This window comes from Megascapheus bottae, chromosome 6, assembly GCF_031878675.1.
Source record: "Megascapheus bottae isolate mThoBot1 chromosome 6, mThoBot2.hap1, whole genome shotgun sequence".
Taxonomy (NCBI): domain Eukaryota; kingdom Metazoa; phylum Chordata; class Mammalia; order Rodentia; family Geomyidae; genus Megascapheus; species Megascapheus bottae.
In genome coordinates, this window is record NC_143514.1 from 8,629,622 (window position 1) to 8,652,935 (window position 23,314).

General features: G+C 38.9%; 1 protein-coding gene across 10 annotated transcripts in view; it reads left to right on the forward strand.

Annotated features, from left to right (window-relative positions):
• Tlcd4 (TLC domain containing 4) overlaps window positions 1–18,773 on the forward strand; it is a 75,900-nt gene extending 57,127 nt beyond the window's left edge. For 8 of the 10 annotated variants that reach the window (XM_090334238.1, XM_090334236.1, XM_090334234.1 and 5 more), the window contains 4 exons: window positions 3,136–3,230; window positions 8,354–8,427; window positions 13,951–14,271; window positions 15,651–18,773. In XM_090334238.1, the coding sequence (XP_090190364.1) occupies window positions 3,136–3,230; window positions 8,354–8,427; window positions 13,951–14,269 (488 nt within the window). In that variant the 3' untranslated portion in view covers window positions 14,270–14,271; window positions 15,651–18,773. Of the gene's footprint in view, window positions 1–3,135; window positions 3,231–8,353; window positions 8,428–13,950; window positions 14,972–15,650 lie in introns of those variants that run through there. The other 2 variants (XR_016535906.1, XM_090334242.1) reach the window with 2 other exon arrangements.
• The last annotated feature ends 4,541 nt before the right edge of the window (window positions 18,774–23,314 follow it).

Here is a 23,314-nt window from a genome sequence, read left to right on the forward strand (position 1 = left end):
AGATTAAACACCTGGACAATAATACCTGCAATGATAGTAGAATGAGAAGCTTTTTTCCTTCTGATTCTCACTGATGAGCTGAGACTTTTTTTTAAAATAATGGTCTCTCTTTTTCCTGTGTAATAATTATTGAGGCCAGTGAAATGACTTCCATAGTTTTTTATTCTTTTTTTTTTTTTTTAAATGTGTGTGGGTTGTTGGGCTTGAACTAGGCCTGGACACTGTCCCTGAGTTCTTTAGCTCAAGGCCACTGCCTGGGTCTGGGCCCTACCCTTGAGCCAACCCAGACTTCCCATTTTCTAGAGGTTTATTGGAGATGAGAGTCTCAGGTCCTTTTGTGCCCCGGCTGGCTTTGAACCTTGATCCTCAGATCTCAACCTCCTGAGTAGCTAGGTGTGAGCCACTGTGCCTGGCTAGTTTCGTATTCTTTTGGTAAAAACTTCCACGTGTAAACCACTTTTGCCCTCATCAGGTAGTGTTCTGGAATCTTTCTATGCTGCATTACCATCTAGTATATTTTCTTTCATATTAGATGGGGACCGAGTGTCACTTTTTATAATGAGGCCACCAGAAGTTGAGAAAGTGTCATTCTAACTGCAATTAGAAGTGACATTTTGAAGCTGGGCACAGTGGCTCACGCCTGTAATCTTAGTTATTCAGGAGGCTGAGATCTGAGGATGGTGGTTCAAAGCCAGCCCAGGCACTAAAGAACATGAGTCTCTAATCTCCAATGAATCACTAGAAAAGGGAACGTGGCAGGGCAGTATCTTTGAGCTGAAGAACTCAGGGACAGCACCCAGGTCCAGAGTTCAAGCCCCATGATTCACTAAATAAATAAATACTTACATACATACATACATACATACCCCAAAAAACAAAAAAGTGACATTTTGGATCATCTTAATAAAAATCAGAGAAAAATAAGGAATCTAGGGCTAGGAATTTGGCCTAGTTGTAGAGTACTTGCCTAGCATGCACAGAGACCCGCGTTTGATTCCTCGGTACCATATACATAGAAAAATACCAAAAGTGGTGCTGAGGCTCAAGTGGTAGAGCTCTAGCCTTGAGAAAGTCCAAGGACAGTGCTCAGGCCCTGAGCCCAAGCCCAGGACTGGCAAAAAAAGAAAAAATAAGGAATCTATGGTTTGGATGTTAAATAAGAACCCTATTTTATAATTTTTAAATGTATTAAAAGCCAGATCAAAAAATGAAAAATTATAGATAAGTAATGAATTACATAAAGGACTTAGTGAAGCTGGTGAGCTTGAAAAGTGAGTTGTAACAGAAAATTAGCTCTGTCGAGACAAGTGATTCATTAACAGGAAAAGACATAAGGAACAGACTGTTGGATTATCAGATAGCCTATTTTAAAAAGTGAATCATAGTTCAACACTTGAAATCTTAACTGAGACCAGCAGGATCAAGGTTTGAAGCCAGTTGAGACAGATAAGTCCCCAAGAGTCTATCTCTAATCAATCAGCAAAATGTCAGACTAGAGGTGTGGCTCAAATAGTAGTAGAGTGCCATTTGAATCAGCCCTGAATTCAAACCCCACTACTCAGGGGACTGAGATCTAAGGATTGCTGTTCAAAGCTAACCCAGGCAGGAAATCTATCAGGTTCTTATCTTCAATTAACCATGAAAAAGCCTGTTGCTGAGTGTTGGCTCAAGTGGAACAGTACTAGCTTTGAGCAAAGAAGCTCAGAATAGCACCCAGGCCCTAGGTTCAAGCCCCAGGACTAGTACACACACACACACACCCATATGAACACCTTGGGAATTTGATACAACAGTGTACATTAATAAGGATTATGCAGAATTTATAATATGCCAGTATACCACATGCACTTGTTAATGAATGATGTCAGTTGAGAGAATAGTAGCCCCTTGGAAAGTCTGGTGTGAAAGAAACTTAAGATTATCCCCGAAAACAAAATAAACAGAAGTAGTGAACTGAAAGTAAACTTTTTTGAACCAATTTGAATAAGTGAGTTAATTTTATTCTTCCCATACACCATTATTATAAAATCATTGCTTAAATTGGTCCCCCAAAATATGTACAGCCAAATATGTAGGAAAAATTAGTGCATTTAGAGAAAGATATTAGGTAGTAAGTTACTGATTATATTTCTCTTCTTGATCTTCCCCATTACAGTATTCAATTTCTCTTAAAAGTTGTAGTTTTGATTTCCCTTTCTGAACATTCATGCTTGTATTAGTATTTTTTTCCAGTCCTGGGCCTTGAACTCGGGGCCTGAGCACTGTCAGGCCTTGAGTTTCCTCAAGGCTAGATAGAGCTCTACCACTTGAGCCACATACCATTTCCAGCTATTGTCTATATATGTGGTACTAAGGAATTGAACCTGGTTCTTCATGCATGCTAGGCAAGCACTCTACCACTAGGCCAAACTCTCAGTTCCTATTAGTATTTTTTTTTAAAGGTTAATCCTATAAAAATCCAATAGTCTGTAAGCTCTGACTTGATAAAACCTGATTCCTGCCTGAGTCTCCATTCTATGATAGCCATTTATTTCCACTGTGTACATTTCAGCCTTAACCATTTGATAAACAAAGCATTAGTGTTAACATTTTGAGCAGGTTCTGTTTTCTGAAGCATAGTATTTAGACTGAGAAGGTTTTAAAGAGAACTAGATAATTTGAACTCTTTTCTCTGTCATTTATTTATTTTTGGTGGTGTGGATTGGAGCTTGAATCTGGGCGGGGGCACTGTTTCTGAGCTCTTCAGCTAAGGCTACCTCTCTGCCATGCTGAGCCACAGTACCACTTCCAGTTTTCTGGTGGTTAATTGGAGATGAGTTTATTTACCCTTGGGAACAAATTAATCCATTTATACTTTCAACAGATATTAGATTGATTACAACCTATATTCCTGGGCTCTGCTAGAATTCTGAGGGAATAAAGATGCTCACAGTTTGGCTGCAACATAGAGAGGGGAGGCAGGTTCAAAGGGCACAGAAGTGGATCCCTTCTGAGAATATGGGGTACTGGAGTGGGTGCTGTGAGAAGGAAGTTCTGTGGCCTCAGTAGGAAGTCCAGAGATCCTGTTAAATACACATGTTGACCCCATGGTGCTTTCTTCCCTTGTAACCTCTTACTTCTTTTTCTTCCTTACAGACTTGTTGATTATCCTTTTCAATTGGAAAGTGATTGGTGACAAATTTTTTGTAATTCACCATTGTACAGCACTGTATGCATACTACATAGTAATGGTGAGTGCTGGGATTTACTGTGGTGTAACTAGCAAACCAGACTGGGTGAATGTAATTAAAGCGCACAAGTGTCAGTTTATACAGACCATCCACGAATGCATTCAGGACCACGCTTGTGATGTGCTATTTTGTTTATTAACTAAAAAACTTCACGTGTTCTGTTTCTATTAGCATGTCTGTATGTATTCACAAACTGAGACAGGAAGGACCCTAACTCTTTGAGTTTCTATTATTTTTTTCATACATTTTTATTGTAATTAATAGAAGGGTTACATTATTTTCACCAGAGAGAAGGTACATTACTTCACATACATTGATACCCTTTCTCATGTCTTGGTTCTATTATTTTTATTTATTTATATATTTATGTATTTTTTTTTTTTTTTGTCAGAGACCAAGACTCAAACTTGATATCTGAAGCTTTTGCTCACTGGCTGGTGCTCTGCCACCTGAGCCTCTCCTTTAGCTCCAAGTTTCTATTCAAAAACATTGGGTGTATAGCAGCTGTAGATATTTGTCTTTCTAGATACATGTTTCATTTAATAGCCAGGGATAAGTACAAATTCCTATTTATCTAGATAAGCTGAATGATTTATTTTATTATTATCTTCAGCTGATTACACAAAGGGGATTTAATTTAACATGCATTCATAATAAACTTTTTATCTTTTTTTTGTGTGTGTGTGGGTCATGGGACTTGAACTCTGGGCCTGGGCACTGTCCCTGAGGTCTTCAGCTCAAGGCTATCCACCTACTCCTGGAGCCAAGCCCTATTTCCTGTTTTCTAAAGATTAATTGGAGATAAGAATCCAGGTCCTTTTGTGCCTGGGCTGACTTTGAACCTTGATCCTCAAATCTCAGCTTCCTGAGTAACTAGGATTACAGGCGAGAGCCACCGCTCCCAGCCCCTTCTCCTGTTTTTTTTTTTTTTTTTGTTGTTGTTTTTTGTTTTGTTTTTGTTGTTGTTGTTGTTTTTAATTTAAGTAATTGTAAAAGGGGATTTCAATTCAACATAACAATTTGAGTACAGTGCATCTTCACCAAAGCCATGCTTTCCATCATCTTCACTTCCTCCCACATTCCCTTTTTCCACTAATCTTGTTTTCTAGTTCCATTGTCACATCCATACCTTGAGTCTTGGGACTATTCACCCTCTATTTCTCTTTCCATTCCTCAGCACCCCTTCACATTACCCCCAGTCCACCCTGGTCATGACATGCTTCAGTTTCCTTATGTCAAACTATGAATTGTTCAAAGAGGTTTCACCATTGACTTTCACTCTTGTGTATACCATACTTGAGTAGTCTGATCTTGTATGTGAATATATGTGCATATGTACATATACATATACATACATGTGCATATATATAGTAGATATAGCCTATATGTGTTTATATATATCTTGATTGTTGAGGTCTAAAGTCCACGTGGTTTCTGTTTAATCCTATGTAGATTCTTTTGTAAATAAAATTAAGTAGGCTTACTCACTGAGAGAATCTTGCTCAGAGATCTTCTCAATAGAATTTCACAACTGAGTTTTGCAGGGTTTTTGTTGCTATTGTTGTTATTGTTTCTTTTTCCAAGAGGTAGGATTTTTCTATACTGCCCAGGCTGACCCCTAACTACTGGGCTCAAGTTATCTTTCTGATTCAGTTTCTCAAATAGTTAGGACTATAGGCCTGCCCCATGGCATCTGCTTAACACAGAGGTTAAGCGAACTCTTGAAACAACTCTCAGGCACTAACGCATATTAAATTCTGTGTCTAAAATTTACAGGGTATTTATGAGTATTTGGAGGATTTTTAAAGCTCAAAATGAGTGTTAAGCTTCTGTTTTTGTTTTTATTGACACACATGGGAATTGTTAGTGAATCAAAAGCAGATTTGGCCATCAATTCTGCAAGAATTAGATGTATCAAAACATCCATTCAAACAAAAATCTAAATAATTTGTGTGTGTGTGTATGTATGTGTGTATGTATGTGTTTAAAAACTTTTTAAAATGTGTAAGTGCTTATGTAAGAGATCCAAGTTGGCTTTATGTTTCCAAAACAATAGGAATGTGTGTGTGTGTGATTTCTACTCTTTCCCTTCACCTTCCTTTAAAAAAATTTTAATCAATTGTACATGGTTTTATAGGTGTATACTGCTTACAGGTCTTAGATATTTTGTATATGAGTATTTTGTTTCCTGGATATTTGTTCTTAGAAGACATGCAAACTGATAAACAATCCTGAGTTCAACATCTTGCTAGAATTTAGAAGTGTAATCCCCAAATGTGAGTCACAAATAACCAGTGGGCTATGAAAGAATTATACAAACTTGTAATGAAAGATAACGGAGCACTTTATGTGCATTTTTGAGTGTGGGTATTATAAACCGCTGTTCTGTTTTGCTGCTAAAATCACAGGCTTGGCAAATGGTGCCTGAATTGGCAAGTTGAATGTTCAATTATGTGAGATGAATACTAGTTATTCTTTGGATTTTTATGCCTTAAAAAAAATCAAATGCATGCTGGAGCTTTGCAAAAAGAAATTAGTGGTTGTTTGATATATCTTCCTCTGTTCTGTTATTTTAGTCTGAAATAAATTTATCTAAAGTGATTCTATTCATAGCAGAAAAATAGAATAAAAATAGATGGAATGAAGAATGTTATAGAGATTCTGTGGTATTTGTAGAACCTGTATTTCCTCATTCAATATGAAATTTTCTCTACAGTGCAGTGGATTCTAACTCCGGGATTTTGTTGTTCACTATAAAAATTATCATTATTACTCTCTGCTGTTCTGAAAATGTGGGTGGGGGGATGCTGTTTCTGGGGTTTGAACTCTGGGCCAGGGTGCTATCCCTGGGTTTTTTTTTTTGTCTGTCTCAGAAGGCTAGCACTATGCCACTTCAGTCACTTTTGGTTTTTTTGGTAGTCAGTTGGAGATGAGTCTTATGGATTTTCCTGCCTGGTCTGGCTCTAAACCCTGGTCCTCAGATCTCAGCCTCCTGAGTAGTTAGAATTACAGGCGTGAGCCATGGCTCCGTTACTTCTGTCTTTTTTCTGTTTATGTGGTACAGGAATCCAACCCAGGCTTTATGCATGATAGGTAAACACCCTGCCACTAAGCCACATTCCTAGCCTATAAAATTTTCTACTGTAGTATATAAGGGTTCATATTTGAGAAGTACTTTGACTTGAGAATTCTGTCATGATTTTTGACATGGACACTAAATAAAACTTACAGTGATGATTAGAAGTAGATTTGAAATATATGTCACATTGAAGGAAGGACTGAATAGCAAGATTCTTTGCATCTAAGTTATAGGTTATTTCTAGATTATGTAATATCTTGATCACTATTTCTGTACCTCTGCTAAATTTGCTAAAGTTTAAAAATTCTCCAACAGAGTAATTTAGATCTAAATACTTCTTGTCAATATAGATAGGTCTAAAAAAAAAAAATCCTGTGACTGAGAGTTTAGCCTAGTGGTAGAGTGCTTGCCTAGCATGCATGAAAACCCAGTTTCAATTCCTCAGTACCACACAGCAAGAAAAAGAAGTAGTGCTGTGGCTCAAGTGGTAGAGCTCTATCTTTGAGAAAACCCAAGAGCAGTGCTCAGGCCCTGAGTTCAAGCCCCAGGACTGGCAAAAAAAAAAAAAAGTATGTTTTTTACCTGCCATTCAGTGTTCACCTCTGGGGAAAGCCACTATAAGAACCAAGGAAAACAATGGCAGGCTCTTTTTTCTGATATGGGAGGAGGTAAGTGAAAGGGATCCTGTCTCTGCTTTAATGTCTTAATGTTTTTGCCTAGGGCAGGCCTGGGACCATTTAGAATAGGGAGGATTATAGACCTGGGTACCATAAATCTCTTTACTCACTCATTCAGGTATTCATTCATCCATTGTTTGTTTATTTACTTATTGCCTGGGGCTTGAGAACTCAGCTTTTCTGCTGAAGGCTTGTACTCTACCTCTTCAGCCACAGCTCCACTTCCAGCTTTTTTGGAGTCAAAGGTCTTACAGATTTCCCTTTTGCTCCTTACCTGGGGAAATTTTAATTGTGATTCTCAGGTCTCAGCCTCCTGATTAGTGCTACAGGCACCCAGCATGACTTTTATTTTTTTGTTGTTTTTATTTTTTTGTGGGTCATGGGGCTTGAACTCAGCCTGGGCACACTCCCTGAGCTCTTCAGCTCAAGTCTACCACCCTACCCTTGAGCCAAGCTCCACTCCCATTTTCTAGAGGTTTATTGGGGATGAGAGTCTCAGGTCCTTTTGTGCCCGGACTGGCTTTGAATCTTGATCCTCAGATCTCAGCCTCCTGAGCAGATAGGATTTTACAGGCATGACCCCTGGCACCAGCTGTTTATTTTTTTTGGGGGGGGGCGGCAGTGCTGGGGCTTGAACTGGGCTGTCCACTGTCCTTAAGCCACCTCTTTGTGCTCAAGGGTAGTGTTCTACCACTTGATTTTTTGTTTTGTTTTGTTTTGTTCAAGTGCTGGGGCTTGAACTCAGAGCCTGAGCACTGTCCTTGAGTCTCTTTTTATTCGAGCTAGCACTTTACCACCTGAGCCACAGTGCCACTTCTGGCTTTTTTTGTTTTTTGTGGCACTGAGAAATTGAACCCCAGGTTTCATGCATGCGAGGCAAGCACTCCACCACAAAGCCACATTCCCAGCCTGTGATCTCTGCCACTTGAGCAGCCACAACACCACTTCTAGTAAGTGTGTCTTTTTTTTTTTTTTGGCCATTCCAGGGCTTGAGATCAGGGTCTGAGCATTGTCCTTGGGTTTTCTCAAGGCTAGAGCTCTACCACTTGAGCCTTAGCACCACTTCTGGCTTTATGTATGTGGTACCGAGGAATCGAACCTGGGTCTTCATGCATGGTAGGCAAGCACTCTACCACTAGGCCAAACTCCCGGCCCTATAAGTGTGTCTTTATAAAATGCTTTAGAATGTTTATCACATTGCTAACATCTCATAAAGAAGAAGAAAATTGCTTTAACAGTAAGAGGTATGACATGTCTTAGTCTATGTTATTACAGTATGTCTGGGAGATTTAATTATTAATAAAATATGTGAACATTTTAGTATGAAGGTTGGCCCTGACACCCATGTTTTACATTTGCTATAACAGACCCAAGGAATGCTGGCGTTCATTGCCAATTTTCGCCTACTTGCAGAACTTTCCAGCCCTTTTGTGAATCAGCGGTAAGTTATTCTGATCAATTGATCAGTTATTTTAAAGTTTGCTGTTTACTTTTTTAGTTGGGAATAGCCTCTTCCTTCTCCCTCGATTCTGGAGCCACAGTATCAAACACGAGACCTTGTGATATGAATGCAGTGCTTTCATGGCAGTATGGATGTGGAAAACAAGCCTTGAAAAGGCTCAAGGAGTATATTTGAGCTCTTCCCACTGGTCAGTGGGGGTGGTAGGTCACCCTCCACAATGAAGCGACACACTGAATTTTACAGTTCACTGCAATGATTTGTGCAGAAAAAAGGCGAGCCCTAGCCCAACTCTTCTCAGATCCAGTTCTTATTCCTGACACTATTCATTTCTTACTGTCTCCAGGTTTGATACTGACATTATCTTAGCTCATTTGAGAATCTTTTCCATTTTGAACACTACTATTTTTAATCTCAAATATATACCCTATATGTAACTAAAGATACATGTTAATAAACCATCACCAGAGGATTTTAAGCCATTTCAACCATTTTGAAGAGTATAGTTCCACATTATTGTACAACAGAAAGGAAGCTAAAACTTTGCCTTGCTGAATGGAGACTGTATCTACTTAATTCTTATTTCTCCTGCCCAAAGAATACTTTAGAAACTGTCCATGAATAGTCAAACAATGTTTGTTCCTTTGTGACTGACTTACTGAACTCAGCATAACATCCTAAAGATGGATCTGTTTGTATTTTGGGGATTCATGACGTTGAGCCTCTTTTTATATACTCATTGATCATTTGTGTATTTTCTTTTTTGTTTACTTTCTTTTTTGTTGTTGCTATTGTTGCAATTTGTAGAGCTTAAACTCCAGGCCAGGGCACTGCCCCTGAGCTTTTTTGCTCAAAGTTTGCACTCTACCACTTGAGCCACAGCTCTACTTCTAATTTTTCAGTAGTTCATTGTAGAGGCTTTCCTGCCTCAACTCATCTTCCTGAATAGCTAGGATTCCTTTGGGTTCTCCATTTCTAGGGTCATAAATGCATGTACACATTTAGCTTCTCTGTAGAGATGCGGTTTTTGTGGGTTTTTCTGCCTTTTCTAGACTGGAACTGTGTGTGATCATTCCCATTTCAGCCTCCCATAAAGCTCCTGATGACAGGAATGTCCCTCTGTGCTTAGATAAAGGTTTGGGGGTGGGGGTGTCTCAAAAACTTTTCTGCCTAGGCTAACCTTTGACTGCAGTCCCCCTCTTATCTGTCTTTCAAGTAGCTAGGTTTACATTCATAAGTCACAAGTGACCAATGAATGTGCCATTAAGGATTGGATAAGAATTACATTGAACAGGTAGATTTCTTTGGAAAGTGTGAAGATTTTTAATAATTGAGCATATCCACCTATTTATGTGCCCTTATTTTTATCCATCCACTTATTGATTTGTTGATTTCACTTTTGTTTTTCTATTTTAAATAATATACAAGTCATTTTTGACCCTTGTTTTCCTTTTAGATTTGCAGAAAAGTTGCAAAGATTGCTCAGAACTCCAGTTTATCTTTCACCTAGATTCCTCTTTTATCTTACCATAGACCATTCTTAAAACTAAAAATACAGGGACCAGGAGTTTGGCCTAGTGGTAGAGTGCTTGCGTAGCCTGCACGAAGACCCAGGTTTGATTACTCAGTCTCACATACATAGAAAAAAGCCAGAAGTAGTGTTGTGGCTCAAGTGGTAGAGCGCTGATGTTGAGAAAGCCTAAGGACAGTGCTCATGCCCTGAGCTCAAGCCCAGGACTGGCAAAAAAAACAAAAACAAAAAAAACCCAACAACAAAAAAACTAAGAATACAGCCAGATACTGTGGCTCAAGCCTTTAATCCTAGCTACACAAGAGGCTGAGATCTGAGGATCTGAAGATCGCTGTTCAAAGCCAACCCCAGGAACTGAGTCCAGGAGACTCTTATCTCCAGTTAATCACCAGAAAACTGGAAGTGTCTCTGTGGCTTAAGGGAGGGCATAGCCTTGAGCTAAACGGAGCTCAGGGACAGCACCCAGGCCCAGAGTTCAAGTCCCATAACTGACCCACCTTCCCCCAACCCACCCCCCCAAAAAACACCACACAAATAATACCAACTTGATACATTGTTATCAAGCAACCTCTGGCTTGGTTTTCTCTTTAGTGGCTTCTGTTACAGGATAAAATCGGGCATATCCATCTGCTTTCCCTCTGCAGTCTGGGGCCTTGTCTTCCCGGACTCTCATGTTCTGTAACAGTTTTTTATTCTGTCCTTGGTTTTCTTGACCTTGACTCCTGGTCTAGGAGTAGTAGCCAGCTTTCTGCTAGTACATCCTGCAATCTGAGTGTGTTTAATGCTTTTCTCATGAATAGATACTACAGGAATCACCTAGAGGTAGAAGACCCAGCACCTGGGTGCTGTCCCTGAACTTTTTCGGCTCAAGGCTAATGTTCTATCTACTGCTTTAAGCCACAGCACCACTTCCAGTTTTCTGGTAGTTAATTTGAAATAAGAGTCTCATGGACTTTCCAGCCGAGCCTGGCTTGGAGCTTCAATCCTCAGAGCTCAGCCTCTTGAAATTCAGCCAGAATTACAGGTGTGAACATCTGGCAGTATGAAACCTTTTTCGTTTCCTTTGTGCTGGTTTTGGAGCTTGAACTCAGGGCTAAGGTGCTCTCCCTGAGCTTCTTTTGCTCAAAGCTAGTGCTTTGCCACTTGAGCCACAGCACTTCGGATGTTTTCTGTTTATGTGGGCATCATCCCAAGCAAACACTCTACCATGAAGCCACATTCCCAACCTCCTTCTGTTTTCATTTTCCCAAATCTGTGAATGAATTTTACCTATCATTCAAGTCTTGTGTGATTTTATACAGGGGTAACTCAGCAGTATGAGTCTCAAGCAAACATTGGAGTGAGAGCACCTACACCCCGCATGAAGCCTTGTGAACGATTTCAAGGATAGCTGCAATCTCAAGGCACAACGAAGGGAGATATTTAGGGTGCTAACATAACTCTCAACATCCTTTGTGCATTACACTCTGGAACAAAATTATCTGAGGGCTCATAAGTCATGTGTGCAGTTTACGTTGCTGACATAAGAGTGCTCCTTAGTCTTTTTTTAAGCAGTGGGATGGTGAGAGGGTTGATCTTTCCACCCCATCAGGAAACAGGGAATTGCAGATTTGTTTCACAATCTTTGCTTCTTCAAGTATTGCATAATCTTGTTTCAATTGCCAGTGTTTCATATATTTTAATCTTATTTCTTCAAGAAGATAATCCTTTCCTTGGGCTTGAGGCCAAGGTAAGCTTTTGCAAGCTTTAAGGGTAAAGAGGAAACACAGGGGACAGTGTGAGGTTTTTGACCTAAAAGACCTTTATTCAAATCAGGCTTTCCCTTTGTCATTGTTTATATGAAAGGAAGACACTTCCTTAAGCCTGTGTTCTTGCTTACAAAGTAGGGATGATAACCCAGCTTCCCACCCCTTCTCCCGGCCTGTGGAGAAGATTCCATGGGATTATGTTTATAAAGCACCAGATACAGTGCTCACCACTCAGTACATGTTCAGTAAATGGCAAACCTAGTTTATATTCCCTAAACCACAGCCTAAGAAACCTTGCAAACACATGGTTTACCCTTGATTACTCTACTCTGTTATCTCTTTTATGTGGGGAATCCACTGCTGCCGGGGCCAGCGGGCAGCGAACCAGGGTTCGCAGATTGGGATTCCTGAAATAGGGGGCAGGGACTAGGAAGAAATAGAAGAGAGACAAATAGATGGGGTTCGGGAGGGCTACAGCCCAAATCAGGAGCCACAGCTTAAGAAGCCTGTAGCCCAAGACTGTAGCCCAGTTTATTTCCAGTTCTGACCTTAAATACACTTCTTTAAAATAGGGAACTGCCAGAGGCTACATTCATACAAACAGTATCAAGTCTCAAATAGGTTGAATGAGAAGCGATCAAGTCCCAAATAGGTTAAATGAGAAGCTATCAAGTCCAAAACCGGTTAAATGAGAAGCTATTGACACAGCCCCAAATCATAAGAGCTTACTTCCTTGTGTACTCAATTGTGCGGGTTCAAGGTCACTGACCCCCACAGTCATGGTCACTGACCCCACAGTCGGTCCCCAACACACTGCAGTTAGGTTTCTGCCTCTGCCATTTTGCTAGAACTTTTTTTTTTTTAAATTAAAGATATCAGTGGCTTCCAGTTACAAAATCCAGTGAACTCTCTTGGGTGCCTGCCTGCTGCATCTGTGGACTTGGTTGTATTGACCCTGGCCAAAGTTTATTGACTTTCCTGATGAATCCTACAGTCATCTAGTCCTCTTTGTATTTTCCTGACCATCCTCTTTCTGTCCCTTTTCATAAGAGATGGTTCCTTAAGCATTGCTGAGTGATACTTTTGCCTGGGTCAGTGTTTCCCTGTTGGGTCTTGTTGATCCTGATGTAATGCACTGTGCATGAGTTTTGGAATCAAGTTTTAAGTCAGCTTTATCCCTTCCTTGCTATTACTACTTGGACAGGGCACATAGTTTAATATCCCTGTATTCAGTTGTGTTCTCTATAAGAAGAGCATGCTTGGGCCAGGAGTATGCCCTAGTGGTAGAGTGCTTGCCTAGTATGCACGAAGCCCTGAGTTCAATTCTTTAGTACCACCTACACAGAAAAAGCTGGAAGTGGTGCTGTCGCTCAAGTGGTATTGTGCTAGACTTGAGAAAGCTCAAGGACAGTGCCCAGGCCCAGAGATAAAAATGCTGCTTAATACTCTCTACTTGCTCATATCATTCATGTTACAGTCAAACCTACCACATCTCCATTTGTATTGTTAGTGCTCTTGCTCATCTCCTCTTTCCTGGGCGGTCTTATCTGCCTCCTAATCACCACTATGCCAACAGAATACCCACAAGCCATGTGCTGGTTAACTATCCCTTAATCTGGAATGCTCAGGGCCAGAGGTATTTCAGATTTCAAAAAATTTTTAAAGGATTTTGGAATGTTTACATATTGTGTAATAAGACAAAGAGGATACATATGAAGTCTAAATAGGAAATTCATTTGTACATACTTTATTCACAGAGTCTATGGAATTTTGATTGTGACCTGTCAGGGGAAGTCAGATAAGGAGTTTTCCATCTGTGGCATTATGTTGGTGCTTAATAAAAGGTTTTGGATGTTTAGAACATCTCAAGATTGATATTTTTATAATTAGAGATCTCAAATCTATGTATCTATTGTGTGTATATGTGTGTGTGTGTACACATATGTGTGTACATGTTGGTACTGGGACATGAATTCATGGCCTGAGAGCTGTTCCTTGGCCTTTGTTTGTGCTCAAGGCTGGCACTCTGCCATTTACGCCTTAACTCTGTGTCTAGCTTTTTGCTGGTTAACTGGAGATGAATCTCCTAACCAGGCTGGCTTTGACCTGTGATCCTCAGATCTCAGCCTTCTGAGTGGATGATTCCCATATATAAACTGGAAAGAGATGTTCTCTGACTTGTGTACAATCACAATGGAAGTGATGTTTCATTCATTCTCTTTTCAGGTGGTTCTTTGAAGCCCTGAAGTATCCGAAGTTTTCCAAGGCAAACGTCCTCAATGGGATACTCATGACCGTGGTGTTCTTCATCGTGCGGATTGTCGCGATCCCTCCACTTTATATCTTCATATACTCTGTGTGTGGAACAGAACCCTACAAAAGACTTGGCTTCTTTGTCCAGTGTTCCTGGATCTCTAGTTGTTTTGTTTTGGATGTGATGAATGTCATGTGGATGATCAAAATTTCAAAAGGGTGCATCAAAGTCATCTCTCTCATCAGACAAGAGAAAGCCACAAGTAGTCTTCAGAATGGAAAACTTGACTGAAGGTGTGCTTTGTCAAACACCTTGCTTAGATAAGCAGTCTTCATTACTACTCAGCTATATCTACTAATAGGATGAATTCTTGGCATGTTATTGTGCTTCTCTATTAATTAGAATTGTTATTCGGGGTTTTGTTGTCTTTTTTTAACCTTTAGAAAAGAGAGACTTCAAATTTAGTTTCCATTTCCAAGATTTCTTTCCTTCTGCACTAGAAGTGTGTATTAAACATTGAGAGGCTTAAATAAAAGTTTAAATGAAAATCTAATGGCGAATCTTCACAGGAATCTCCTAGCCTATAGTGATGTTTTTCTCTGTAGAAAGTTGACTATGGTACATTGGTACACACTTGGTGTATCCAGAGATTCTGCTGAAAAGGATAGGAGCTAGTTTTCAGTCTACAAACATCACTAATGTCAGCGCCATCGAAGGTGTCCTTCTCAAATTATTGCCATGTTCTTTTTTCTAGACAATTAAAAAATGTTAGAAAATCTGGTTTTCATTTTAGATCTGCTATCATCTATTGATGATGGAATACATTTTGTTCCCATGAGGATATTTCATTCGTTTCGTCATGGAGAATGCTTTGTACATTTTAGGATTTGTCTCCTTTCTATTCCTAGCATTTTCTCAAATTACTGTTTTTGAATTTTAAGAGAGAGATGATGGATCTTAAGGGATGAATTTCTTCTCAACGTGCATATTGGTAGGTGTAAATAGGAGGAATCGTTAAGGAAGATGCTTTACCACTGCTGTCTCATCTTCCCGGGCACTTTTTCTATGGAAAACATACTTGTAGCATTTTCCTTGAGTTGATAACTGGCCTTGGCACTGGTTCCATGCAGTTTGCACTCGTCATGCCCCTAAAATAGGTCTCTTGGTGGTGAAACCAGACAACAGAAGAATTGGTTTTTATGTTTTATTCAGTTTCTACTCCAGATTGCTTAGTCAGCATTTTGAGTGCTTTAGATTTTCTTGTCTTTCTGGAAAAAAGAAAGAGCAGGAAAGAAATAGAATAATTCAAGTATTCTGATTGTCAAAATTATTGTCTAACATGATGATAAATGACTGCTTATATCCTGTATATGTTTCTATACTTTTACTTTGATTTTAACAGTATAAATACTAGAATTATATATTTAGCTATTATTGCCTTTATTTATTTCATTCAAATACTTGACTTTAAATGATTGTTCTTACTTAAGGGGAATATTTAGTTTATCTAGTGAGTAATACTTGAACTTAATTGAACCCAACCAAAAGACTGAATCCATGTAGTTTCTTAGTTTGAAAGAGAATGTTTGAGTTCCTGTTTCCTTTTGGAGGTGACAGAAGGGTAGCTGAATATAATCAAGACCTTTAATCTAATTGGATTTTTCTAATGCAGTCAGAGCCTGAGAAGTTCTACACTGCTTATAAACATGAACTTGATACTTCATTCAACTAAATGAGATTGATTGACTTATATCAGGTAATTTTGGTATATTTGTGCTGGTACTGGGGCTGGAACACAGGGCCCTTGGCTTTTTCACTCAAGACTGTCACTCTGTCACCTGAGCCACAACTCCACCTTTAGCTTTTTAACTGGTTAATTGGCGAGAAGAGTCTCTTGGACTCTCCCACTTGGAGTTGGCTTTGAACTGCGATCCTCAGATCTCAGTCCCTCCTAGGATTACAGGCATGAGCCACAGGCACCAGACTGGTAAATTTATTTAACAACAAAACAAAGTAATGTAAAGCAGGAGTTTATTTTAAGCCGTGTTATAAATTGGTCACTAAATTTATTGTTGGCCATATCTTTGGCAGAAGACCAATTGGTGGTACAGAATGTGCAGGTCAGGAAAGTAAGTGATTTTCTTGTTCTTTTGCAAGAAGAGTAGCTTTTTTTTTTTAAGTAAAGGTTATTTATATTATAAAACTATTTTGGGAATTAATTCATTTAAAAAGAAATGAACTTTGAAATAAATATTTTTGACTCTTTGAATACTGCAACAGTTCTGAACACAGTTTTTTAATCCTACCACCTAAACAGTGTCTATGTTAGGTTATCAGTGAAGCTCATTAATCAGAGCATCTTCCATAGCAGGTTCATGTTTCTAAGCTCATTTTTACTTTTACTGATAGGTATAGCTGTTCACTAAACCAATGTATTTAAAATATCAGTGTTTTAAAGAAAGCCTTGTTTTATTCCTTTAAACAGCAGTCCTTATCTCATACTGATTGCATGACAGCTAATGCCACAAACCAGATGTAGGATCTAAAACTAGGCTGTATTTCTTCCTACACAGAAACGAAATGAAGATGACTCTACTCTACAGATAATCTTCAATATTCTGTGATTGTATCCATCAACCTAAAACACAAATAAAGAAAGAACATATCATTTAATGAAACAATGAATGTTTCATTTATTCAGTGATAAACTTTTTGCTAGGTATTTTAGATATTAAGTATTTTGGCTACATGGATTAATTTAAATTGATTATATTAGGCATTCTGATATTTCACAATTCTATGAAAATTTATAAAACTGCAAAGGCAAATTGGTCTGAGTTTTTAAACAATTCTATTTTTCTAGAAAAGACCAGATAATTGAATGTGTAATATTCTAGAAAATAAAAGTTCTTATGACGCTTAAAATCAACAGTGGCATGCAGGAGCATGCATTAAAGTGTATTATTTGTGGAAATTTCAAAGTTATGAGCTTGAGTTTACGGGGTTTGTATTTTTGGGGGGGCGTAAGAGAAGTCATGGGGCTTGAACTCTGGGCCTGGGTGCTGTCCCTGAGCTCTCCAGCTCTACCTCTTGAGCAACAGTGCCACTTCTGGTGGCTAATTGGAGGTAAGAGTCTCATGGACTTTCATGCCCTGGCTGGCTTTGAACCGTGATCCTCAGATATCAAGCTCCTGAGTAGCTGCAATTACAGGTGTGAGCCACTGGCACCCCGATACAGGGTTTGCATTCTTATGTCTAAAATCTTTTAAAAGTCATTTGCATTTACTTAAAACTAAAAATGGAGTTTTCTAGGAATGTAAAACTTAAGCTTAACTTAATCTGATCACAATGTTTTGTTTTCTCTTTAATGATTATTACTCCACCTGTTATAATTCATGGTTATGTTGCTGCCATCTCTAAGGAGGACATCCATATATTATGGATAATCTAATACTGTTTAAAAGTTCTAGTTTTAAAAACTGCCTAGTTTATTTGGTATTTGAGTCAAAATCATTCCTAAAGTTGAAGAATTCATTTGAGACATAAAATTTTTGCTGAAGTGTCAGTTTTTAAAAGTTGTATACTTCCTCTGAGAAATATTTTGCAGTAGGAACTCAGTTCTTCTCAGGATTTAAAGAGTCAACTCTTCCTGGGTATCAGCTGAGTGCCATTCATAACTCTCATTGACATGGGGATGGGGAGGGGAAAAGGATATAATGCAAGATTTCTTAAATCTTGAAGAATATGTTTAATTAATTTGTATTCCTAAGTTGCTCTCAACTTCAAATATGTAAGCATGCATCTTAATTGGCTCAAAGTGGTTTAGTCCAAAACAAGAAATTGAAAAACCTACACTTTTTTTTTTACCATTATCAATAGTATTTCCACAGAAGCTGATGTATTTTAGTATGTTTGGGATTCCATAAAATCTTAACACATAATTTATATCATTTCATGAAAAAAATGGCACAGTATTTCTCAGTAGGCATGAGCGAGCCCAACAGTGTATTCTTTTTTGTGTGTGGAGATTGGATGTATACATATCTCTCAGCCTTAACTGTGGATGTACAGGAACAAGAAAAGCCTTCAGGACATGAAGTTTGTGGAAATACTATAACTGATTTTCTCTTAAAAGATTTTAGATTTCCCTCTTTGGGGAGGGTGGTGTGAGGGGCAAATTGAAATCATGGCATTATGCTTTTGCTTGGCTCTTTCTGCTCAAGGTTGGCACTCTACCACTTGAGCTACATCTCCACTTCCGGCTTTCTGGTGGTTAATTGGAGATGAGAGTCTAATGGACTTTTGGCTGGCTTTAAACCATGAGCCTCAGATTTCAGCCCTCCTGAATAGCTAGGATTACAGGCATGCATGAACCATCAACATAACACCTCCCTCTTTTATGCCAAAACCTTTCTCTGTCACCATCCCTCAACTTCTTTTATGGCAACTTTAAGCCAATTATAAAAGGGTCTCTTCCTGAAAAACATAACTGTAGTAAGTCTCAGTAAAGATCAAACAAACCATATTAAAAGACCACAAGATGGATAGAAATGTGGCTTAGTAGTGGAGTTATCCTAGCATGTATGAAGCCCTGGGTTCAATTTTTCAGTACCACGTAACAGAAAAAGCCAGAAGTGGTGCTGTGGCTCAAGTGGTAGAGTGCTTGCCTTGCACAAAAGAAGCTCAGGGACAGTGCCCAGGCCCAGGATTCAAACCCCATAACTGGGCAAAACAAAGAAAAGAGAGACATCATTTAATAATACCTGTTTATAATACAAAGCAAAGCTAGTTTTTTTTAAACATCTGTAGTCTCTATCTTAAAGTTTAGCACTGCATTTCTGTCTGCCATGTAAGTGTTCTAGTCCATTCATGAACAGCAGTAGAGTTGGGGATGAGGTGATCTAGCTGGAATCCGGCTTGTGGCAGAATTAGAATACTACTTTTCAAGACATCAAACTTCATTGTGGTAATATTTCCTTAGAAACTGGCTTACTAGCTTAATGCATTACATCATGTTTCCTAAAGTACAACAACAGTCAAGGAATTGGGCTTTACTCATTTGTAGCCTGGACTTCACACAGCCCTCTCCTTGCCTTGATAAGACATATGGACCTTGATTAGGAGATACTTTGGATTGCAGTGAACAATAGTACATAGCCCCTAAAGATTGGTTTCTTTGCAATGAAAATGTTTACACTTATATATTCTGAACAACAGACAGTTTTGCTGTCAGGCCCTATAAACCAGACCAAAACATACGAAGTATTTCTAAGATCTCAAAGATTTATTTAAAAAGAAATATTTCTAAATCTCAAAAAATTTGTAAGTATTATACCTCTGGCTGCAAACTTGTTAAATATCTGTAATTGTTTTTCTTCATATCTATGTAATTCTATAATTAATGTGCATTAGAGCTGCTTCTTCATCAAGCAAAACTAAAAAGGTAGCTGTAAATAAAATGTGCTATGTATTTTTTTTGTTTATTGTATTTTTCTGGTAGGATTATGTTTCCCTTTTATTTAAGAAATTTCTGTTTGAATAGTACCTCTTCTAACTAGGATAAGTTATGAGATGTTTTGCCAGCTCTTAGAATTTATTATAAAACACGTAGATGTAGATTTTGTTTGGAAAAGCTACTGAAACTAAAGTAATGCAATAGCTGTAGTGATAGGTACAAATTTTTCATTTATTGTCATAGAGACTTTTGAAGGCTCTCAAAATGTACCTGAATATTGAGAACATACTTTCTAATTTATTTCCAGAAGGTTGAAGAACTTCTATTTACAAAAACATAAGCCGAGGTAATTTATACATGAGTGGTATACTAAGACCTACTATCAGTAATTAAAATACAGTTTGGTATCCTTTATTTTGGTTTCAGGTTTTGCTTTATTTGAAGGGATAATCAAATGTCTTTCAGTATTTTCATTAAACTTTTGAAATGTTTGTATATTTGTATGTGTGCCCTTTTAAAGCATATGCAACTCCTAAGCAATAAATTGCATGCTATACAAAGTGAGCATACTTTGTCATGAAAATTTTAATATTGATTTTAAGAATGATAAAATCAACATTGAATTTTTTTCCCATAAACACTTTGGGAATTTTTCTTGTGTTAGAATACAAGAAAAGCTTTGTACTTTGTGGAAAATAAAAATCACAATTATTTAGTGCAAAACTTTGTATGGTGTATATTTTTTAATAGTATGAATAGAATGATGATTATTTTCCTAAAAATTAAAAAAAAATCTCTTATAAGCTAGGTGCTGGTGGCTCCTGCCTGCTATCCTAGCTATTCAGGAGGCTGAGATCTTAGGATCATGGCTCAAAGCCAGCCCAGCAGGCTCAATTAATCAAAGAAAGTCAGAAATAGAGCTGTGTCTCAAGTGATAGAGAACAAACTCAAGCTGATCAATAAAGCTCAGAGACAGCACCCAGGCCCTGAGTTCAAGCCCTATGACTGGAAAAAACAAAAACCAACAAGTTTCTCAAAGAATCTGAATGCTAAACACTTTTTATTCTGGGGCAGGGAGTTTGGCCTAGAGGTAGAGTGCTTACCTAGCATGCATGAAGACCTTGATTCTATTCCTCAGTACCACATACATAGAAAAGAAGCTGGAAGGGATACTGTGGGTCAAGTGGTAGGGTTCTAGCCTTGAGAACGCCCAAGAACAGTGCTGAGGCCCTGAGCTCAAGCCCAGGGCTGGCAAAAAAAAAAAAAAAAAGTTTTATCCTATCTCTTTTTGCCTTCTCTCCTCTTAGAGGCCTTGCAACAAATTTAAGAAGTTGTAAACATTTTAGTCCTGTCCCTTAATGGAAAGAATGGTGCCGTCTTATCAATAGGCTTTTTTAGATTAAGTAAAGCTTTGGCACTTACATTTTTAATGTCCTTCCCTTAGGCCTCTCATGTGGCCTCAAGTGCGTTATGCCAAATGTCTTGGCTGGAATTCCTACCCACTCAAATTGCTTGTGGTCTTAATATTACATTATGGGCAGTGTATCTGAAAGCAGAGCACTAATCAAATAGCATATTGAAGTGCTTTGGGCCTTTGGAGGCGTACCATGAGTCATGCTTCAGGACACGCTTAAAATACTGTGTGAAGACTGTGAAAGGAACAGCTGAATTTTAAAATGAAAATAGGCAACACAGCTGTCAGTAGAGAGAGGCCAACAGGTGAAATTGCAAGGATTCGGAGCCATTTGAGAGAGTCCCTCTCCTATACCTCAGGTTGTCTCAAATGTGATTTGTTGACCCTCGATTCTCCTAGCCTCTTGACTTTCTCTACCTTGGGGTCCATAAGCATGCTAATGGAACTGTTCTGGCCAGTTGGTAATGCTTCCCAGTGGTAGTGGCCGATCATCTGATATGCATTCCTAGGTGCTGCTCTGTCTGTGGACTGCAACCACTCTGCCTGAAGGGCAGTCCCTGTTACCATGGTCTTGGTACTCCCTGTTCCACCCCATCCTTTCCTCCAGCATCCACCTCCAGCCAGATTCCATGACCTATCATCTTTCCAGATGTCTGGTTGTACCAGCAGAAATCATCTGAGAAGGACTAGGTCGCTCCTAAGTAGAAACAAAAGGGAACAGAGATGAAGGGCATTTCTACCTAGGATCCAGATTCAGGTGAGCTGGAAGTTGGGAAGGAAAAACACAACAGGAAGGAGGAAGCTAGTCGTGGTGGCTCACGCCTATAATCCCAGCTGCTCGGAAGTCTGAGATGTGAGGATCAAGGTTCAAAGCCAGTTCAGGCACTAAAAAGTCTGTGAGACTTTTATCTCCAATTAATCACCAGAAAACCGAAGTGACACTGTGGCTCAAGGAGTAGGGCAGTAGCCTTGAGCTGAAGAGCTCAGGGACAAGGCCAAGGCCCAGAGTTCAAGTCTCATGACAAACCAAAAAAAAAAAAAAGGAGGAGGAGATGACTACAGGATGGGAAAAAAGCAGTCTATGTCTGTGTCTTGGTTGACAGGAACTTAAAAGTTGAGTTTGCTTCTTCACATTAAGGTACAGGAAATTTTATGGACTTTAACATTCAAATGTGATTTGTACATACATACATATATATAAATATATATATATACACATATATGAGAGAGATTTAGATACGCTTCCGTGTCTATGTACACATACACTATTTTCCCTACCATTTCAAAGTTACTTATATCTGAGAAGGATATACTTTTACCAATGTTTTACCCACTGTCAACCACCAGATGCCTCTACTCAGAGATAGCAGCTAGGAGGTTGCCATCCTCTCCTTTTCACCATGGGGTCCTGGCCAGCTGCCCTTGGCTGCAGACAGCCCATGTCGCAATCTGCTGTCCTCACCAAATACCCAACAATGAAAATGTCTGGAAAGATCTGAGTTGCCAAGCAGGCATAATCCTCTTAGGTTTCAGAAAATAAAATGAACAGACTTAAAAATAGGCTTCAACTTAAGACAGGAAGGAAATTGGTAGGAATGGCTCACTGGAAAAGAGTAATGTAGAAAGAGCTTGGTGTCTAAAAGCCTAAGAAACCATGAAGACGTATCTTAATCTTGGAGTCTTGGTTTTGTTTTTTCTAGAATAATGTTGAAAGTGTTTCTGGCAGTCCTTTCAGCTTTCCTATCCTATTAGCAAGAGAGCTTTAAAACAAGGCGATTTAGGAAGAACAAATGTACCTTTGAGGTGGCTTAGCAATAGGACTTAAATGATGTCCACAGGGTGTTTTTCCCTGTCAAACTAGATGAATGAGAGAACGGAGAGGTTAAGTGGTGGATAAACCCATAAACCTTTGGCAAAGTGCTTAAAGTTGATTGGCCTGAGACAAAGACAGCAGACAAAACGAATGGAGCTGATAAATGGAGAGTAAGTCAAAAGGACTTAGAAAAGCTGAGCATTAATGGAGGGAAAAAGGGTGAATAAATGCAGCAATGGTACTCATTGGACACTGGAAAAGTGGACTGTGAAACTTGTGGGTGGGAATTGAAGGGTAAAACTGGGAGAGAGCAAGGGAAGGTTGACACTGTCCAAAACAAAATAAGCTCATTACCTGACGTGCAACTGTAACCCTCCCCCCCGTACATCACCTTTATAATAACAATACACACACACACACACACACACACACACACACACACACACACGACAGAGATCTGCAAGCCAAGGGAAAAGGACCCAGAAGAAACTTTCCTTGCCATACCTTCACCTCAGACTTCTGGACTCTAGAGGTGTGAGAGTCCTAGAAAATGAGAGGGTGGAAAGTGTCATTTTGAAAATTTACTCTTTGGTAGAACTAAACAAGTCACAGACCATTTTTCTGTGAATTAGAGTCAAATATCAATGACATAAC